The sequence below is a fragment of the Lynx rufus genome, unplaced genomic scaffold, assembly GCF_022079265.1.
Source record: "Lynx rufus isolate CCGP_SWC_20201006 ecotype Redwood Valley unplaced genomic scaffold, mLynRuf1.p SCAF_1, whole genome shotgun sequence".
Taxonomy (NCBI): Eukaryota; Metazoa; Chordata; class Mammalia; order Carnivora; family Felidae; genus Lynx; species Lynx rufus.
This window is the reverse complement of record NW_025814823.1, coordinates 231,038,325-231,055,202: the sequence shown is the minus strand read 5'-3', so window position 1 is coordinate 231,055,202 and position 16,878 is coordinate 231,038,325. Positions and strand designations below refer to the sequence as shown.

General features: G+C 44.4%; 1 protein-coding gene across 2 annotated transcripts in view; it reads right to left on the bottom strand.

Moving 5' to 3' along the window:
- CTNND2 (catenin delta 2) overlaps positions 1–16,878 on the bottom strand; it is a 777,587-nt gene that overhangs the window by 115,192 nt on the left and 645,517 nt on the right. For both annotated transcript variants that reach the window (XM_047074403.1, XM_047074404.1), the window contains exons 13-14: positions 15,757–15,942; positions 543–716 (exon numbers count right to left, since the gene is read on the bottom strand). In XM_047074403.1, coding sequence (XP_046930359.1) covers positions 543–716; positions 15,757–15,942 — 360 coding nt within the window. The remainder of the gene's footprint in view (positions 1–542; positions 717–15,756; positions 15,943–16,878) is intronic.

Here is a 16,878-nt window from a genome sequence, read left to right as displayed (position 1 = left end):
AAAAGGCCCTCCTAATCTCCTAATCTCCTTCCCCATTGTCCCTTCTGGCCAAAGAGACCCAGCAATACTATTCTACTCTGTAAGCCCATAGGTTGAAAATGAAAGAGGTTCTTTTCCTCTGGGGACTGGACCAACTACAACATTATAGGGGTTTGCATGGGTTTTGAAACAAGGTGCTTGGGTATTAGCTCCCTTAACAGGAAACAACAGGGCTTGGGAAAGCATCCACATGTCACAATCTCCCCCGAAAACAAAATAGCTCAGCTACACAGACAGAATGGAAAGCATATCACAGCATTTTCAATGACCACACTTAACATCTATTCATCTACACTCTGTAGTGATCTTCAAGGGCTCCCGAGCCCTTGAGAATTTTTAAAAGGAATACCTTTCTATGTCCAACAGTTCAACGGAACTGGTCTTTCTCTAACATCCTCAAAAACTGTATCGGAATTGCATATCTCACAACTGGATTTCTATTCCTTTCTGAGGACGTGCTCATAATTCCAGATTTCCTCCTTATGACAATGAACTAGTCATACCTTCCAGCTCCCTGCAGCCAAGTTCTGCAGGGCACCTGCCGCCCCTTCCAGCGTGTCTGCGTTTGAGCACTCAGAGAGCAGCGTGAGGTAGGGTTTGACTATTGATGGGTGCCACAGCATCTGGATCCCTCTTGGTGGTTCTGCACAGTCTGGAAGAGGTCCTACTCCGTCCCACTGGTGGAAAAAAAACAAGAGGGTAAACACTTTTAGCATCGTTACACTTCCCAGCTTTGCCTCCTGTGAACGTGACACACAGAAACAAAAACACACACGACGTCTGGTGAACATCGACTGCGCGCAGGGTAGTGCCTTCGTAAGCCAAAAAATGAGAGAGCCACTCCCGTCCACCAAGAGCTTAGGATGGAAAGTCAGAGGCTGTAGAGCACGTACGTAAGTGAATGTAATTGGCAGGAGAACGCGTACGCTCTGTAAGAACGGTGCCAGCACATTGCTGTTAAAAGGAAGAGGAGATACATTAATTTTGGTGGGTAGAGTGGACGAAAGCCAACGATCAAGGTGGCATGTCTTACAGTTAGCATACTACTAGCATAACAGAGTACATAGCAACACTCAAATGCCTTCAATTCTTACGCCTAAGTGCCAGCTGATAAATTCTTATATAACTCCTAAAATGCATATTTGTCGGACTTTGAATTCCATCACTGCATTACAGACATCACAAAAAGAGACAACTGCTATCGCTTATCAGATGCATTGACCTAGCTAATGGCAAATCTAGATTTTATGGTGATTCTGATCGTCCAGTTGGCTTTGAATTGGATCTAATGAATAATAAGAGAATGTGTAATTAAAAATTAAAACAAATAATTCCAAAACTACCACTTACTGCACAAGGGGATATCAACAGACCATTAAAAATGGTAGTTATGACGACCGTGTAGCAATGTGTCTGGACAAATAATAAACGTAAAATGAACAAAGCAGGATGCAAAGCGGTATGTGGTTTGTGCTTTACAGCAAGTCAAATGCGCCACAGAAACATGCATGGTAATAAAAACTCATTAACAAAGTGTTCATGTCTTTCATGTTTTCCACAGTTCAAGTTTTCTGTTCCTCTTACGATTTTAAAAATATGAAAAATTACAATAGTGATTCTGATCTTTGATCACAAACAATCTTTGTCTTTTGGGAAAGATAAAGGCAATAAGTACAATGAGGGTAGAAATGAAGTAAACCCTATGTTTAGAAAAAATACTCGCATATTTACCTATGAGAAAAGTCCCAGGAAAACAAAATCATCCTTCACAATTTCAGGGTAGGGACACTAATTTATTTTACTCCTTATTTGTGTTTATTAATGGCTGCTTAACATAGAGTCTAAATGACATATACTAAACTTCCCTGCACATATTTGGGCCCATATCTGTACATGTATGTGTGTATATATCTATGTATAAACACACAATCATAGCTGTATTTCAAAACCTGTGTTTCTTAGTTCTGAAAATTTTACTGGGGCACAAGCTTACTTCATATCCTTGGAACATAAAGATGGAAGTGTTGATAGGGAAAGTGTAAAGTTATTTAACTGTCACAAATCATTTTAAGAATTGCATTATTTCCTACGAGAAAAATTAAAAACTCATGTCTTCTTTTTCTCAATTATGCCACAGCTTAGTTTAAGCGAAGGCCGAAGCTCAGAGATGAATATCCCAAGGATGGACGTTGGACATTCCACAAAAGGTCATCTTCAATGAGAGTGTCACTCAATTTCAACGTCGTAACAAGGACACTCAACGTGGGGGAATCTGCTTATGCTTTTAACCAAAGCCACTTCTAAAGCATTCCGAAATGACTTTGCGCCTGTGCAAGCCTACTAATGAAACCAGTACATTTCTTGTAAGTACAAAAAGTAACAACATTGGAAGTGAACCAGCCTTGTCACATTGCTCCTGGTTCGTTATTTGAGACGGGCTCGCTACACTGGGTAGAAAGGTAGTGCCAGGGAAAGAGACCAGTCATTCTGCAGGTTTGCTGACTTCCATGATGAAGCAGGGGTAATACTGACTCGTCCAGAGAAACCAGTTTGGGGAACTGAATGTCTCTGCTGGTGCGACAGGAAATGGAAAATTACTTTATATAAGCTTTTTTTTCATGGTTTATTTGGTCATCTCCTTAAAACTTTTTTTTGAAGTTTATTTCTTTACTTTGAGAGAGAAAGATACAGAGAGAGAAAGAACAGGAGAGGGGCAGAGAGAGAGGAAGACAGAGAATCCCAAGCAGACTCTGCACTGTCAGTACAGAGCCCCATGCAGGGTTCAAACGCATGAACCGTGAGATCATGACCTGAGCTGAAATCAAGAGTCAGAAGCTTAACCTACTGAGTCACCCAGGTGCCCCCTTCAAGCTTTTAAGCTACTGTCTTCATATAAAGATTTGGTAATATTCAGAACAATCATATTATGAAATTTGAAACTCAATAGGCATGGTATTTCCCTGTCATGTAGGAAGAACTAATGTAACAGCTGGACGTGCCCAGAAGTAGTATTTGCACACTGGTTACAAAATGCGATAGCCAAACTCTAAGAACAAAAAGGAGCTGTGTTATCATTTGCTGGGTTCATCTTGTTCTCCTTTCCTAACTTCTTCACAATAAAATAGGATAAATGGCTAAATCAGTAGACAATTTTCTTCTGCTCTGACATGTGATCTATGTAGCTCTTAAATATCTTTTATTACAATCCTTTCTTAATGGCTACAAAGAGAATCTGAAGGAAATAAAAGGAAAACTGATGTGAATGCGGATAATCTTTGGTGGCAACTAGAAATGAAGTTCAAAGGGGATTCTCTGCTATTTCGGAACATTGATGGCACCCTGGTGTGTCAATACCAAAGAAAAAGAGTTATTTCAAAGCCACTCAATGTGTGTGGCTTTTATCTGGGTACATTATTTCAAACTTTTACTGAGTTAACAGGGAAAGATTTATCAATTGTCTATTAAAAATAGACTTTTACCACCTATAAAAAGACCTCAAGTCTTCTCTAAGAGTGTGCCAACGTACTTGACATTACGCTGCCTGGAAAATCAACTCCAACAGGACCCTAGGGTGACGGTGACATCAGGATCTGACTTCGGTCATGGACACTCTGCCCATGCAAACTTTTAGGGCTAAGCTTCTTCTGGAGCGAGGGTCTGTGACAAGTCATGGGATATGCAATTTTATCACCAAAGTGGAAATACATCATTTATAAATTGAAACACAAGATGCATCCATCCTAAACTTGCTATAAGACTAGCACGTGGACAGAAGGCAAGTTGTGGCTACATCTTTCATACAATCAACCCACTGATCATCCAGCTACGTAGTCCTACGAACACAGGACTGAATTTGTAAGCCTTAAGCAAATTGTTTTGGACTATATCTTGAGGGCACATTACCAAACATTGTCTAAGAGCTTGAAATATGAGAAAAATAAAGATGCAAAATGTCATCAAGTCAGGACAGAGAATTTCTTTGTAACAAAGACGGGTCACAGTCAAGAAGACAAAATATTTCCAGGAAACTAACAGGAGCAAAGGTAGCAGAATATTTTTGATTTACTATCTGCGTTACTGCCAAATTATAACATACACACGCTTCTATGTATATACATATATTTCAGTATTTACGTATCTTCATTTATCAGGCTGAAGATTAAAAATCAAGCACAGAGTAGGTAAAGGGAAAGCAAAAGAAAAAGGAGAAAGGCCTATGTGGTTTTAAAAAAAAATCTGGCTTGGGGGAAGTTTTCAGTGAAACCCTCCCTTATTCTTGGTAGTAAATTTTACTTTTATGCTCGAGAATTAACATTTCTCGGTTTTGTGCACAGTTTTCTTTTCATCGGTTGTATTTTAACAAAACTTGCAAAAGTTCTAGAAGCCCTCGATTCTTAGTTATTACTTAAATGTTCAAACTACATACACTTTGTACAGGTGATTCACATGTTGTTACACAGGAAAAAAATGCCAGAGAATTTATTTCTGGCATTAACACTGCCCTTACTCATTGTCTGGTTTGTAGTAATTTAGAATTTTACATATACAGTTAGAGCTCAAGAAGCTAAGAACTGAGTGCATTACACCAGAGTCTTTCAGATTTTTTTTAAAGGATAATGCTCTGGAATGAATGTTTGTGGCCCCCTTCCTCCAATTTCTTATGTTAAAAGCCTCAACCCCCAATCTGATGGTGTTTGGATGCAGGGCCTTTGAAAAGTGATTGGGTTTAGATGGGGTGATGAGAATGGAACCCCCATGTTGGGATTAGTGTCCCTATAAAGAAATGAAGTGACCCAGAGTTTCTCTTTTCCATCTTGTAAGGGTGTGGCAAGAAGGGGTCATCTGTGAACTAGGAAGAGGCTCTCAGCAGACACCAAATCTATTGGTACTTTCACCTGGGACTTCCAGATAAATTTCTGTTGTTTAAGTCCCCCCCCCTCCAATGTTTTTGGTATTTTGTTACGGCAGCCTGAGTAGACTAAGCCATAATCACAGTAAGGACTAAGTACATTTGGTGTAGTAGGATCCTTCTGATCCTTCTGGCTTCCCCATGACCTTTCCGCCATGGAGCTCTCTCGGGGACAAGCTGTCAGCAAAGCAAGGAGAGTGCGTGGCAGGATTATGTTGACAGTAAATCACAGAGCAAATCAATTGGTTTTATCGCCCCAAATAGTGCCACACTCGATAACATACCATCAGCGCTTTTCTCTACTGATCTTAAATGTGTAACTGTATGACTGACATCAATAAAGCAAATCAATCAACAGTCTCTATCATTCATTTTCTAAAACTGCATAGAATTGAAAATAAGGTATTCTCTGTTCAAGAAGGTAATGCTTAAATCTTCTTGGAAAGGAAGAGAGTAACAAGCCTCTGTGTTACAAGCCAAGGAGCTGCTGATTTTTGGACATGATGTTTCTGCTATGGTCATAGTCAGGGGAGGAGAGATCTACTGGCCACAGTTAAGAAATGTCCGCTTGGGAAGAAAGTTACACAGGTGCGGGGCTGTGTCCAATGTGTGGCTTAAACAAACAAACGGACCAACAAAAAACAAGATGAAAGCCTTTCTTTGGACTTGGTTTTCATACTTTTGTTTCCCCACGCAGCTTAAATTCTATTTAAAAGGTTTCTTAGTTGGCTGCAGTATGGAAGAGTAGAAGCCACTTTCTCCTTATATGAAGAGAACGGTGTAAGTTGGGGATAAAAATCCGAACGTTCCCAAACCAGAAAGCAAAGATGTCCATAAACCAAGACTTTGCGGGGTTTTTTGTTTTTGTTTTTAATTTCTTTTAATGCTTACTTATTTTTGACAGAGAGACACAGAGCATGAGCGGGGGAGGGGCAGAGAGAGAGGGGGACACAGAATCTGAAGCAGGCTCCAGGCTCCCAGCTGTCAGCACAGAGCCTGATGCGGGGCTCGATCTCACGAACCTTGAGATCATGACCTGAGCTCAAGTCAGATGCTTACCCGACTGAGCCACCCAGGCGCCCCTTTAAACCAAGACTTTGTAAACATGGGCTTCTCTCAGGGATGGTGGCTCACAGAGCGCTCTAATGATTGCATTCATAAAAGCCCCTACTAGTGAGAAAAATTAACGAGAGCCTTTCAGCTCTTCCCCTTCTGCCAAGTTTACAACTGCCCAGCCTCCGTTCTGTCACACTGGGCTGGCTTCCACAGAGATGCAGAGAAGGAGAGCTCCCCGAGGCTGGGGGAAGCGTCTACAGTCCAGAGGTGCAGAGATACCCCGCTCCTCTCTCCATATGTCGCAGCCGTGCAAGGCCACGTAAGGAGAAGAGCTTCTCCTGCTCGGCTGTGTCTTCACAAACAGAAAAGCCTTCTTCGCCATTGCGACGCATCTCTGTTGCCCATATTTTCCCACCATTGAGAGGGCATCACCGTCACTACCCTTGTGCAGGCCAAGTTTTGTTCCGACGGGATCTGGGTGAAATATACAACAGGCCAAGGAAACTGCGTGGATCTTCAGCAGCAGGGGAACATTGACCTTAAAATCCCACTCTTCCCTCCCAGCTGAAGGCACACCTCGTGTGTCAGAAGAGAAGATAGCTCAGAGGTGTGAACTGGCAGGCATGTCCTCTTACACCGGGCTCCGTTTAATCAGGCTTCAGCCTGTACATATACTTTATTTTTTTTTTTTTTATTGCAGAATACTTTATTTTTATAACAATTTTGACAAAAATACTTTTGTTTTTATTAAAAATATTTTCATATTATGAAAGGGTACATATGCATGTACATATACTTTAAAAAGCAACAACATAAACATAAGTCCATCCTCTGTCTGCCAGTTTTGCTTGGCTTGGTTTGAACATCCAAGTTGCTAATAGATCTTCCCTCGACAGGGTTTCCTTAGCACTTCCAGCTTTTGGGGGGGATTAAGGGAAAAGGAGGCAGGGGATAGAAGTTCTGGTTATGAAGAAACGCGGAGCAATGCTAAAGACCCAGGAAAGAGATGATTCTTATGTTGACTCTTGGGAATTTTGAAGAAGAGGGTGGCTCAGGTGTGTGAACTCCCCTGGTCGCTGTTCGGAAGACGTAGATTACAGGGAGGGCGGAATCCGTGCAAAAACGGGACAGAGGTGGTGGCCAAGGAGCCGTATTTATGTGGCACACATGGTCTCTCGGCTCTCCTTGAAGACACAAAGCTTTCGCATTTGAGAGATTAGAAACCTACGTTCAAGTGGCAGGATTCTTTTCTGAATCAAGTATCAGAATAAAGAGATTCAGGGATAGATAGCCTTGCTGATTCTCTGTCAGTCTGGAGCCAAGGGGCATTGTGTGAGGGTGACGAGCACCCACAATCGTTTGCTCAGAACCACCCGCCCCTTAGGAAGAGGTGGGAGGGAGGCCGGCGATACTGCCCTGCTCCAGAGACCTACACGATGACACCACTGTGCTGTGCCCCACAGAGTTATCGAGGCTGGGCCACATCACCAGGCTTATCCGCCCTTTCTCCCAGCCATTGTGACGGAACCAACCAGAACACCGCTAAGACCCCTCTAGAATTCTCTCTGCTCCTAACTTCTCATCCACATCTGGGAAAACCTGGGCCAGGAACCTCTCCATTACTTCCTTTTTACTTTTTCCATTACCTTCCTTTTAAAGGCACTCTGTCCTTGACATGCCAACCTGCCTCAGAGAATCCCGTAGTCTTGTTTGTTTATATCTTTGCTGATACACCCCTGAAAGACAGTCTCATACAGTGGTTCTTGACTGAAGGGATTTCATCATCCAAGGGAACGACTGGCAATGTCTGAAGACATTGTTGGTGGTCACAACCGGGGGAAAGGGGTACTGCTGGCATCTACTGGGTAGAGGCCAGGAATGCTGATAACATCCTACAAGGCACAGGACAGCCCCCACAACAGAGAATTATCTGGCTCAAAATGTCAAGAGTGGGCAGGCTGAGGAACCCTGATCTAGTAGTATATAACAGAGTATTTATTAATGGCACGGAGTACTGAATGGTCAAATGTCAACAAGGAAAGTAAAGGGGAAGCCTAGTTCAGAGTTTTAAGTCTGCAAACTCACTAAAAGCAGAAAGCCAGCACTTTTTTTGCTGATGGGATATAGTTCATATGAGAGGCACAGAAGTAGGAAGAGAATCTCATTCACTCATGCGTAGTGACAAAGGAGAGTCACTGCACAGAAAGGCACGGCCGTGATTTTGCAGGCTCATGTGACTTGTTGCTTGCAGGACATGAAATACCGTGTCTTGGGTCACCAAGCTCCTGGCATACGGTGACGTGAAGCTACAGTGAGACCGAGCGGGAGCCAGCCGGGAGGAGCAAGCCACCGAGATAAGCCGATGGCTGGAAAAGAAACGGTATTAAGCAGCACAAGAAAAAGTATGGCTCACTAATGAAATGAAAGCTGGAAGAGAGAAAGGCGACCCGTGCTATTCTGAAATGAGAACTTAAAAGCATCAGGAATGTCACGAGGGGCAGATCCATCAGTGATAATAAACCAAATCCAAATGTGCCTCGACTGTCGCTGCCCTCCAGAGCGATTAGGACAAATTCCGGCTCATGTATCCCAAGCCGTGAAAAATGGACTTGGTCTCCACATTTCCCTCCTAAGGATTAATCCCTGAAAGGCGATGACGGGTGTAGGCGAGACTTCACTACACAAGTTTGTCACAGTTTGCACTAGCTAAAATTCGGAAGCCGCCAAATTTGCTGCTCATCAGGGATTGGTTCCCACACCACGAGCACGTGGGTTCACGCAGCACACGTGGCTGTAGGTGTGTTCCTACCGCGTGATTCTTGGCAGCCTTTTCCACGTTCCGCTGGTGACTGCTGGCCAGGACAGAGGTCACGCTGAGGCCAGGGATAAACGAGTGCACAACAGTGCGTAGCTGGAGACAGAGTGGGTGCTGCGCTCACCCCCGTCCTCCGTGGCGTGCCCAGGTGGGCAGCGGGCGCGGCCCCGAGTGCAGGTAACCGGGGGCTGCGCCGTTTGCCGAGGAATCGCGAACCGAGAAACGAATAAAAAGTGAACTTTTCTTACCATGTGCAGGTAACTCTACACAATATTCCTCCTCCCGGGGACAGAAAGCTCTTGCTGACCCCCTTAAGCATGCCACGACACCCCCTTTTCCTGAGCGAAGGGAATGCCCGAGGGTCATGGCTTCCCCACAAGCACATCACACATCCCGCCTACCGTGCACTTCGGGGGCTAAGGTGACCCAATGCAGACCAAAGAGGGGGTGAGTGGCAGTGATAAACGTGACTTTCAATAGGGCACTCTGCTCTATCCTGTCGACTTTGTGCCATTTCTGCTCCTGGACGGCAGACATGAAGAGCCACCTTGGACCATGAGGAAGAGGAATTACCCGAAAGAGAAGAACATGACAGATGTAAGAGCCTCCGAAGACTGCAGATGACGGCGGCCAGCAGCATCGACCTCCACATTACTGGGAAGGACACTTATCTATTCTCAGGACACTTATAAACCCTAAGGACGCCTATAAAGTCTACGGGTTTGGCTGTCTGACATGTGGCCTGACTCATACGCACAGCAGTGTAGTTAAAATTGTCTTTTGAAGGGTTAAACAAAGCTGTGCATAAATATGGATAGGAGAAGTTTTGAAAGGATATATGCCTGGTATAAATTCCAATCACAGCTCTGTCTAGGAGGGGGATGGTGGGGGCGGGGTGTCTGTGTTACTTTCTCGTGGCTTATTACTATTTTATTTCTGTATAATTTACATGTTATGTGTGCATGTATATACCGGCATATTTATGTTTGTTTATAATTAACATCCATTTTGGCCAAGATAAGGAGAAACTTATTTAAAATTCAAATCTCCAACGTGATCTAACTTAGCAGTGAAATTCGTTTGTGTGCTTTGGGATACTGACCACTATTTAGTGTCACAGTCTCATTCCCGTGCATCCGTCACATCTGTGTGATGCAGTGGGTAATGTGTCACGCTCACAGAGAAGTGATACCAGATAGCAAATCCTGAAAATCCCAGCAAACTTTTCAGGTGATGGGGTTTCATGACGCCTCACGCCACTTACGTATGTCATGCGTTAACGTCCTCAGAATGAAGCATCGTTGAGTCTGGCGCGATCAAAAGTGTTGCTTCTCCAGGGGTACTTTGAGACGCACCCGTATCCATTTGTTGACACAAATCCTCAGGTTTTAGATGATCATCACGATGCACAATGTTTGTTAGGTTTGGTGGTCCCTACAGATTCAGAACGTTGAGTAACGTCATAAAATACAACACTGCCACAAGAAGCCAGAGAGCAGTTTGGACCAAAAGTGGAGAGAGAAGGTCCATGGAATACCCTTGGCTCGCAGCGGCTCCTGTAGCCCAAGTTGTCACCGGGAAAGAAATGGATGTGACTGGGACAAGTCACAGGTTTCAATGTCTACTTGACACGAGAGGTAGAGGCTGCTGTGGACCCCAGACCGAGGGTCACTCAGCACAACTGGTTCTGGGTGTTGGGCTAGAAATGGACAGAAACCGGACGCACCCAGTCCCCCGCCTCAGCAGATCCACTCTCCATGGGCGTCAACAACCGTACATAACTCACAATGTGACTGGCACGAGGGGGGGAGTTTAAATAAAGCCATGTGCAAGTAGATTAGAAGATGGGTAACTTTTTACTTGGAAGAAGTCCTGAAAGAGCGGAAGAGATGTTTTTATTTGACCTTAAAGGATAGTCGTCCAAGCAGCGGACGGAGGGGAGGGGAAGACCGCACAGAGGAGGAACACGAGCGGAAGGTTAGAGGCTGGCCTGTGGGACAAAGGATGGGCAGGTGGGAGCCCCTGGAGGTTCCTCCAAGACATGCCCATCGTCATGGGGAACAAAAGAAGGCATTCAAGATTTTACACGGATTCCCATTACTATGGCTTTGGTGTACAAAACAGCATGGTGGTATCATCAGTGAAACTTCCCGCTGGCCCATGCATTTGACATCTACAGCGTAAGAAAGAGGTGAACAGGAACTTAAATTGACCACAGCGCACTAGACCGTGAAACAAAGATGGCCGGGAGAGGGAACATGAGCACGCGAGAAGAGGCTCAGAATCGTCTTTGAATTGTCAGAGGTCTATGTCCTCACCCACGTGGATACACCTATATCCACGTGAATAAAACATTCACAAGGGATATTCCAACAGAAGGGAGAAGTTTTGAGTTCTAGGTCATCTTGCTTGTTTTTTTGTCTTTGGTTTTGTTTTTTTCCCCCCTCAGCGGTTTCTCTGCACTGTCAAGTTCACACTGAGTGGGGTCTTGAAGCCTCAGGTCTGCTCTGGCCAGCAGCCAGTGGTATCCTGTGACTTCAAGTCCATTTTCGAGTACCACTAACCCCCGGACATCATCCCGGGAAGCTTGGCCATCTCCCAAATTGGAAAACAAAAGATGCTTATTTCTACAAAAGGTGGGAAAGTAAACACACCGATTTTGTCTACTTGCATTTCCCTGGATCCCAATCTCTGGACTGCCCGTCCTGCCCCACCGTGCCCAGCTGCTGGCACAGAGCCCTGCTGGAGAAGGTGGGGCCCCTGCCAGGTGACATGTGCCTTTGGGCACGTGATGTGTACATTGTTTGGTGGGGCGGGGGTAGGGTTCTGCCCGAAAAGGGCTAGAGAGACCAGCAATTTCTTATAATCTGGCAACAGGCACTGAACCCGGAGTCAGAAATTAATAAATTTGCAAAGCCCTTTTGGACCAGAATATGATGCCCAGAAATATTAACTACTTCTACCCTCAGGGGCTCATGGTGTGATGGTTCCAGTGTGATTCAACAGCAGCCATTTCTTGAAAGAAGAGCATGGATGAAGCATATCTTTGTACCCTACATCTTCCTGAATTATTTCAATTAAGTATCCGAAGGATAAAGTTTCTGAGATTTTTTTATTGTAACTAAATCTGACCTTCATAGTGTCAGATTTTCCTAAGGTATAGAATAACAATGCCAGAGGTAAGATCAACATAAAATTCTGGGATATAGCAAAGCCCCAGAGGCAATCATTAAACCAATTATGATTTTTATCACTTTGGCTCCCTCGTAAAATCTCTGGTTTCTCTGTCCTGGGCAGTATCTGTTGCGGATTAGACAAACTTTCCTTGTACCTTTCTCTGGTGTCTCAAATGGAAGAAGGAAAACAAATACATTCTTATAAGCAAACACGGACTTAATCACTTCGTGCTTTTCAAAATATTATTTTCTAGATGGCATTTGAAAAGATTATAAATGTAATGCCCGTTCGAAAATTTGTAAATACAAAAGTACGAAACAATCAGTAGCCTTTGTCTTTGATGTTACTGTACTTTCCCTAGAAAGACATACATGTATATATACAAATACAAATATATATAAATATATAATAGTGAATATATTATATATAAATAATAAAAACATATACATATATATTTTGTATTTGCATGTGATACACCTTTTGCAAACCTGGCCAGGTTTTAGCAACATCATACGTATCTCTATATACACTCCCATTTTTATATCATTTTCCTGCACTTTGTATTCCATATGCTCTCTTGTCACTACGTACTCTTTGAAAACCTGACTTCACGAGCAACAGATTCCAGACACTGGATATCTGACAATCATTAAAGCTGTAAACCTACAACTTTCTGGAAGCTTCTAGATGAGTTACGCCAGTCTGCAGGCTCTGAAGGTAACCTTCTGTTCTGGTGTTAGCAAGGATGGGGATGCTTTGTCCTAGACAGACCCGAGGACATTTCCATTTCTCACCTTGCGGCAACCAGTTAACAGTGATGAATTAGGGCCTTGGTTCCTCCTCTCACTGGAGGCAGCTGGCATTTAATTCCTTTAGACAACTTGGAATGGCTGCCTGGTTTCCCCAAGTGCAAAGCACATTCCTCAAGAAGCAACGTTTCCCTGTTGAGACCCAGACTGGTGCATATGCCCATCCTTCCCAGCAGGTGGCGCCATCTAGACTCAGTTCTCTCCTGGGGACCAGTCACCAGGCTGGGGGCCAACTGGATGTGAGGGCGTCTTCCTATCCCTCTTCTTCATGCCAGATGCTGGTGCTCTCCTCCCCATCTCCAGACCTTTCAGCTGTGCCTCCCTTCCATCCGTTTTAAATGCAAGATGGCTTCTACTTTTGACTGTTTTTTTCTACTTTTGACTGAACTTGACAAAACATCCTAAATGACTTTCAAGCAACCATAATTATTATCTGTTTACACCCTCACTAAAATGTTTTGTAAGATACTTTTATTACGTGAGAGCACAGTTCAAAGTCTTTTACGTAACTATCACTTGACTGAAACCATGGCTTTGATGTTTCTTTATAAGCAACAATGTTCTGTATTCTAACATGGCTGTTTCAGCAAAACTTTCTTAAAGAAATCCTTTTTGTCTCCTTGAAAATATTGTGAGAAAAAGATGGGACAAATGACCCTTATAAATTTTCACTTAGACTTTTGGCAAAAATGATAAAAGTGCTTTAATCTCTTCATCTTACTCAACTTAGAAAATGGCTCATTGATGTTGTAAAATATGGTTCGAAGTACAACATTCTACGGTGGGAAATTGCTCATCATAAGGTTCCATGACGCAGCTCACAGCGTGAAAGGAGGGATGTGGTTGGGGGTGAAGTCCATGAACATTTTCTTCTGACTCCTGAACTCTCTGGACCCAATCAATGCCTAATGTCACCTGTCACTTGAAAGGCTTCAAGCCACGCGAGCACACATTGGCAGCGTTAGAAAAAGGGTTCAGGGTCTGAGGCCAACTCTTACTAACGGGACACCAGTGACAGATGCAGGGACCATCAGAAGGATGGTTCAGAATCCAAAAAAGGACTGAAGACAAAACCTTGAAATCAGAGTGAATTCAATCTCAGTTCAAAGTTTTTTGTTTTTGTTTTTTACACCAAGGCTCATGCATTAGTACAACTTCCCAAATCTGCCTGCCAAAGTTGCCTGGGCCCATCCAGGAGGTTCTGAGTCTGTAGGTGGTGGGTAAGACCCGGGGGATTACGATCACCTGACAGATCGGCAAGCACCACATTCCTGCCCATATGCCATTCTTCTTTTCAACCTTTATTATGCTCATTCACTTTCCAGGATAAAGCAGTAAAGGGATGGGGCCCCATGGTATACAGTATTGCAGAAGGAAAGCATGAGAAGGACCCATTATACCTTTGTTAGGCCATGTTTCGCTTGTACGATAATGGAAAGGGTCAGAAGCATTATGGTCTGGCCCCCTTAAGTACTGGGTTGGAAAACTGAGGTATCCAATACTATTTGGCATAATTCCTGGCACAGCTCAATGAACACCTGCTAGCTAACCACTGCATTCCCCTGAGGGGAGAGTTTAAGAAGTATGGCTCAATCCTCTTAAAAGGCTCCTGCAATTCAGGGAGAAGGTGGACACAGAGCACAGGAGAGAAAGCAGGGTTGGGAGCGTCTCAGAGCAGCAGATCACCATCGAAAAGGCCAGCAGCACGTATTTTTAGGTTACAGGTGTGTTTATGCCGGAATGTACAGATCTAGAGGCTGTAGATGTGTCTGGAGCGGCCCCCAGGGGCCACAAAGAGCAAGAGAACTAGAACCTAAAAAATGTGAACACTGATGCATTCAAGTTAAATTTAGGAATGATGTTTAAGAATGCATTCCCATGAATCCTTCCTCCAAACAAAATAGCTCCTATACTCAAAGCAAAATGATTTTGAGAACACTTTAAAAAATGATGGGCTCTGATCTAAACAGATACTTTTGCATATTTATTTTGAATTAAAACCTGCTAAGAGACAGTGTTGGGAGTTCTGCCCTGCTCTCTTAGTTGTTCACTCTTGAAGACAGTCAGATCTTGGGTCTGTATGACCGTTAGCAGCTGGGATATGACCACAGTGTCCAGGGGAAGGCTGGACTCATGATCACTGTCCAGGAGAGATGAAGAAACCTCAGTAGTAGGGGTTTCTGGCCGCAGCTACGACTCACACTACTCCCTCAGCTGGTGGGGGGCCGATGGGTGAGGGTTCCGTCTTCCAGAGGCTCCGGGAGAAAAGGCTGGAGACTATCTTGATTCCATCAAGGCCAAGAGTGGCTTCCTATTGGCCATTACCTCAGTGCAGGCAGCCTACGTACAGCCGCCCAAGGTAAAGTCCATCATTTTGGAGACACCTCTCCAGCTGCTCAGCTTTCTGAATTTATCAGAATTGTCCCCCAAGGCCAAGCTTCCAATGCCATTCTGTTGGAGAACTGGGAATCTGAGCCCCCATTTCTAACAATAAATGCAAGATCACATATCAAAACGTTTCAAAACATGCAGTAAAATATGTGTTGGCTGCTTAGCTTCTCTTCCTAGATCACACCTACAGTGTACCTGTGGAACACCTGCAAAGCACCCTCCTGTCCCTGGCCGGGACCTCCATCGAGGTACGAATCAACACACAGAAGAATCAGTGCCCGGGTTGGACTCTCCAAGCTGGTACCTCAGAGCCTGCCTGGGACTGACGTGACTCTCTTTGGCAAAGTTCCTATGTTGAGTGGGCTGCAGGATGTGGGGAAGGTCATTCGATGTCCCCCTGTCAGACTCCCCCCCCCCCACGGGAACACTGTGCAGATGTGTTAATGATTTTAGCCTGCGTTGAAAGTACAGAGCCCCGTACGTGTATACGCAGAAGAAATATTAATGTTGTAATTAGGGGAGGGGATAATTGTGTGGAGCTGCAGAGTCGCCCGCATTACCTGATCCTGGGATTTCTTTTTCTTCTTCTTCTTGCCCCAGCACCCGGAACTCTCTGCATCTTTGCCGTTGGCCTCACCACAGAGAAGCCCGTCCAGCTCATCTGTGCCCATGTGCTGTCCCTGAGACGTTTCTGCTGCTAGCCGGTATGACAGGTTCCTTAAGATGCACACACAGTTTTCAACGGTCTGGAGAACCCAAAACAAACAAACAAACAAACAAAAAAAAAAAAAAAGAAAGGAAAGGAAAAGAAACAAAGGAGGAATGAATAAAAACTAACCAGCATCCCTCCTCCACCCAGGAAAGCAAGTCATTTCCACATTCCTGATCCTTTCTGGATACATTTAGCTGTTGGCTCCTAAAGGCGCCCTTGATGGTCGCAGTGGAAAGAATTTAGAGAAGCCCGAGAAGGTCTTGAAACCTTTCCTTATCCAAAGTAGCTCCTTTTATAAGCAGCTGTCATTGTGGTTGTTTTTGTTTTTGTTTTTTTAAATTGGCAAGTTGGCTAACATACAGTGTAGTCTTGGCTTCAGGAGTAGATTCCCGTGATTCAACACTTACATACAACCCAGTGCTCACCCCAACAAGTGTCCTCCTCAATGCCCATCACCCATTTCCCCTGCCCCCATCAACTCTCAGTTTGTTCTCTGTATTTAAGAGTCTCTTATGGTTATGTAAGCAGCTGCCATTGTTGGTTGAAGTTCACTAATGAGTGGGGAAGAATCCACAATCGCCAGAGGTCTCGGATGGTGGCCCGCTCACAGGCCACTCCCCTCTGGGGACCAGGGCTCGGCATCACCGAGAATACGGATACTCACGTTTCCATCAGCTCCGGGAGGGAGACACTACTATCTGCCATCCACCAGGGCCCTTTCTAGTAGTAAAATGAGGTAGGAGATATAAAGCTGGGGGGTCCTAGACAAGCCATGTGCTGGGATCAGCTGGGGGCATAAATGTTTCCATGCTACCGCTTTGTTTTGAGGTGGCTGGTGCTCCTGTTTTCTTAGCATAGGCATTCGACGGTGCTTGAGGACACAGGTGCAGCTGAACACCTTAGGGCCCTTGGTCTCTGCTGCCTTGTGACTTGGGATGATACACCCAACATCTCTCTGAGTCAATTCCCT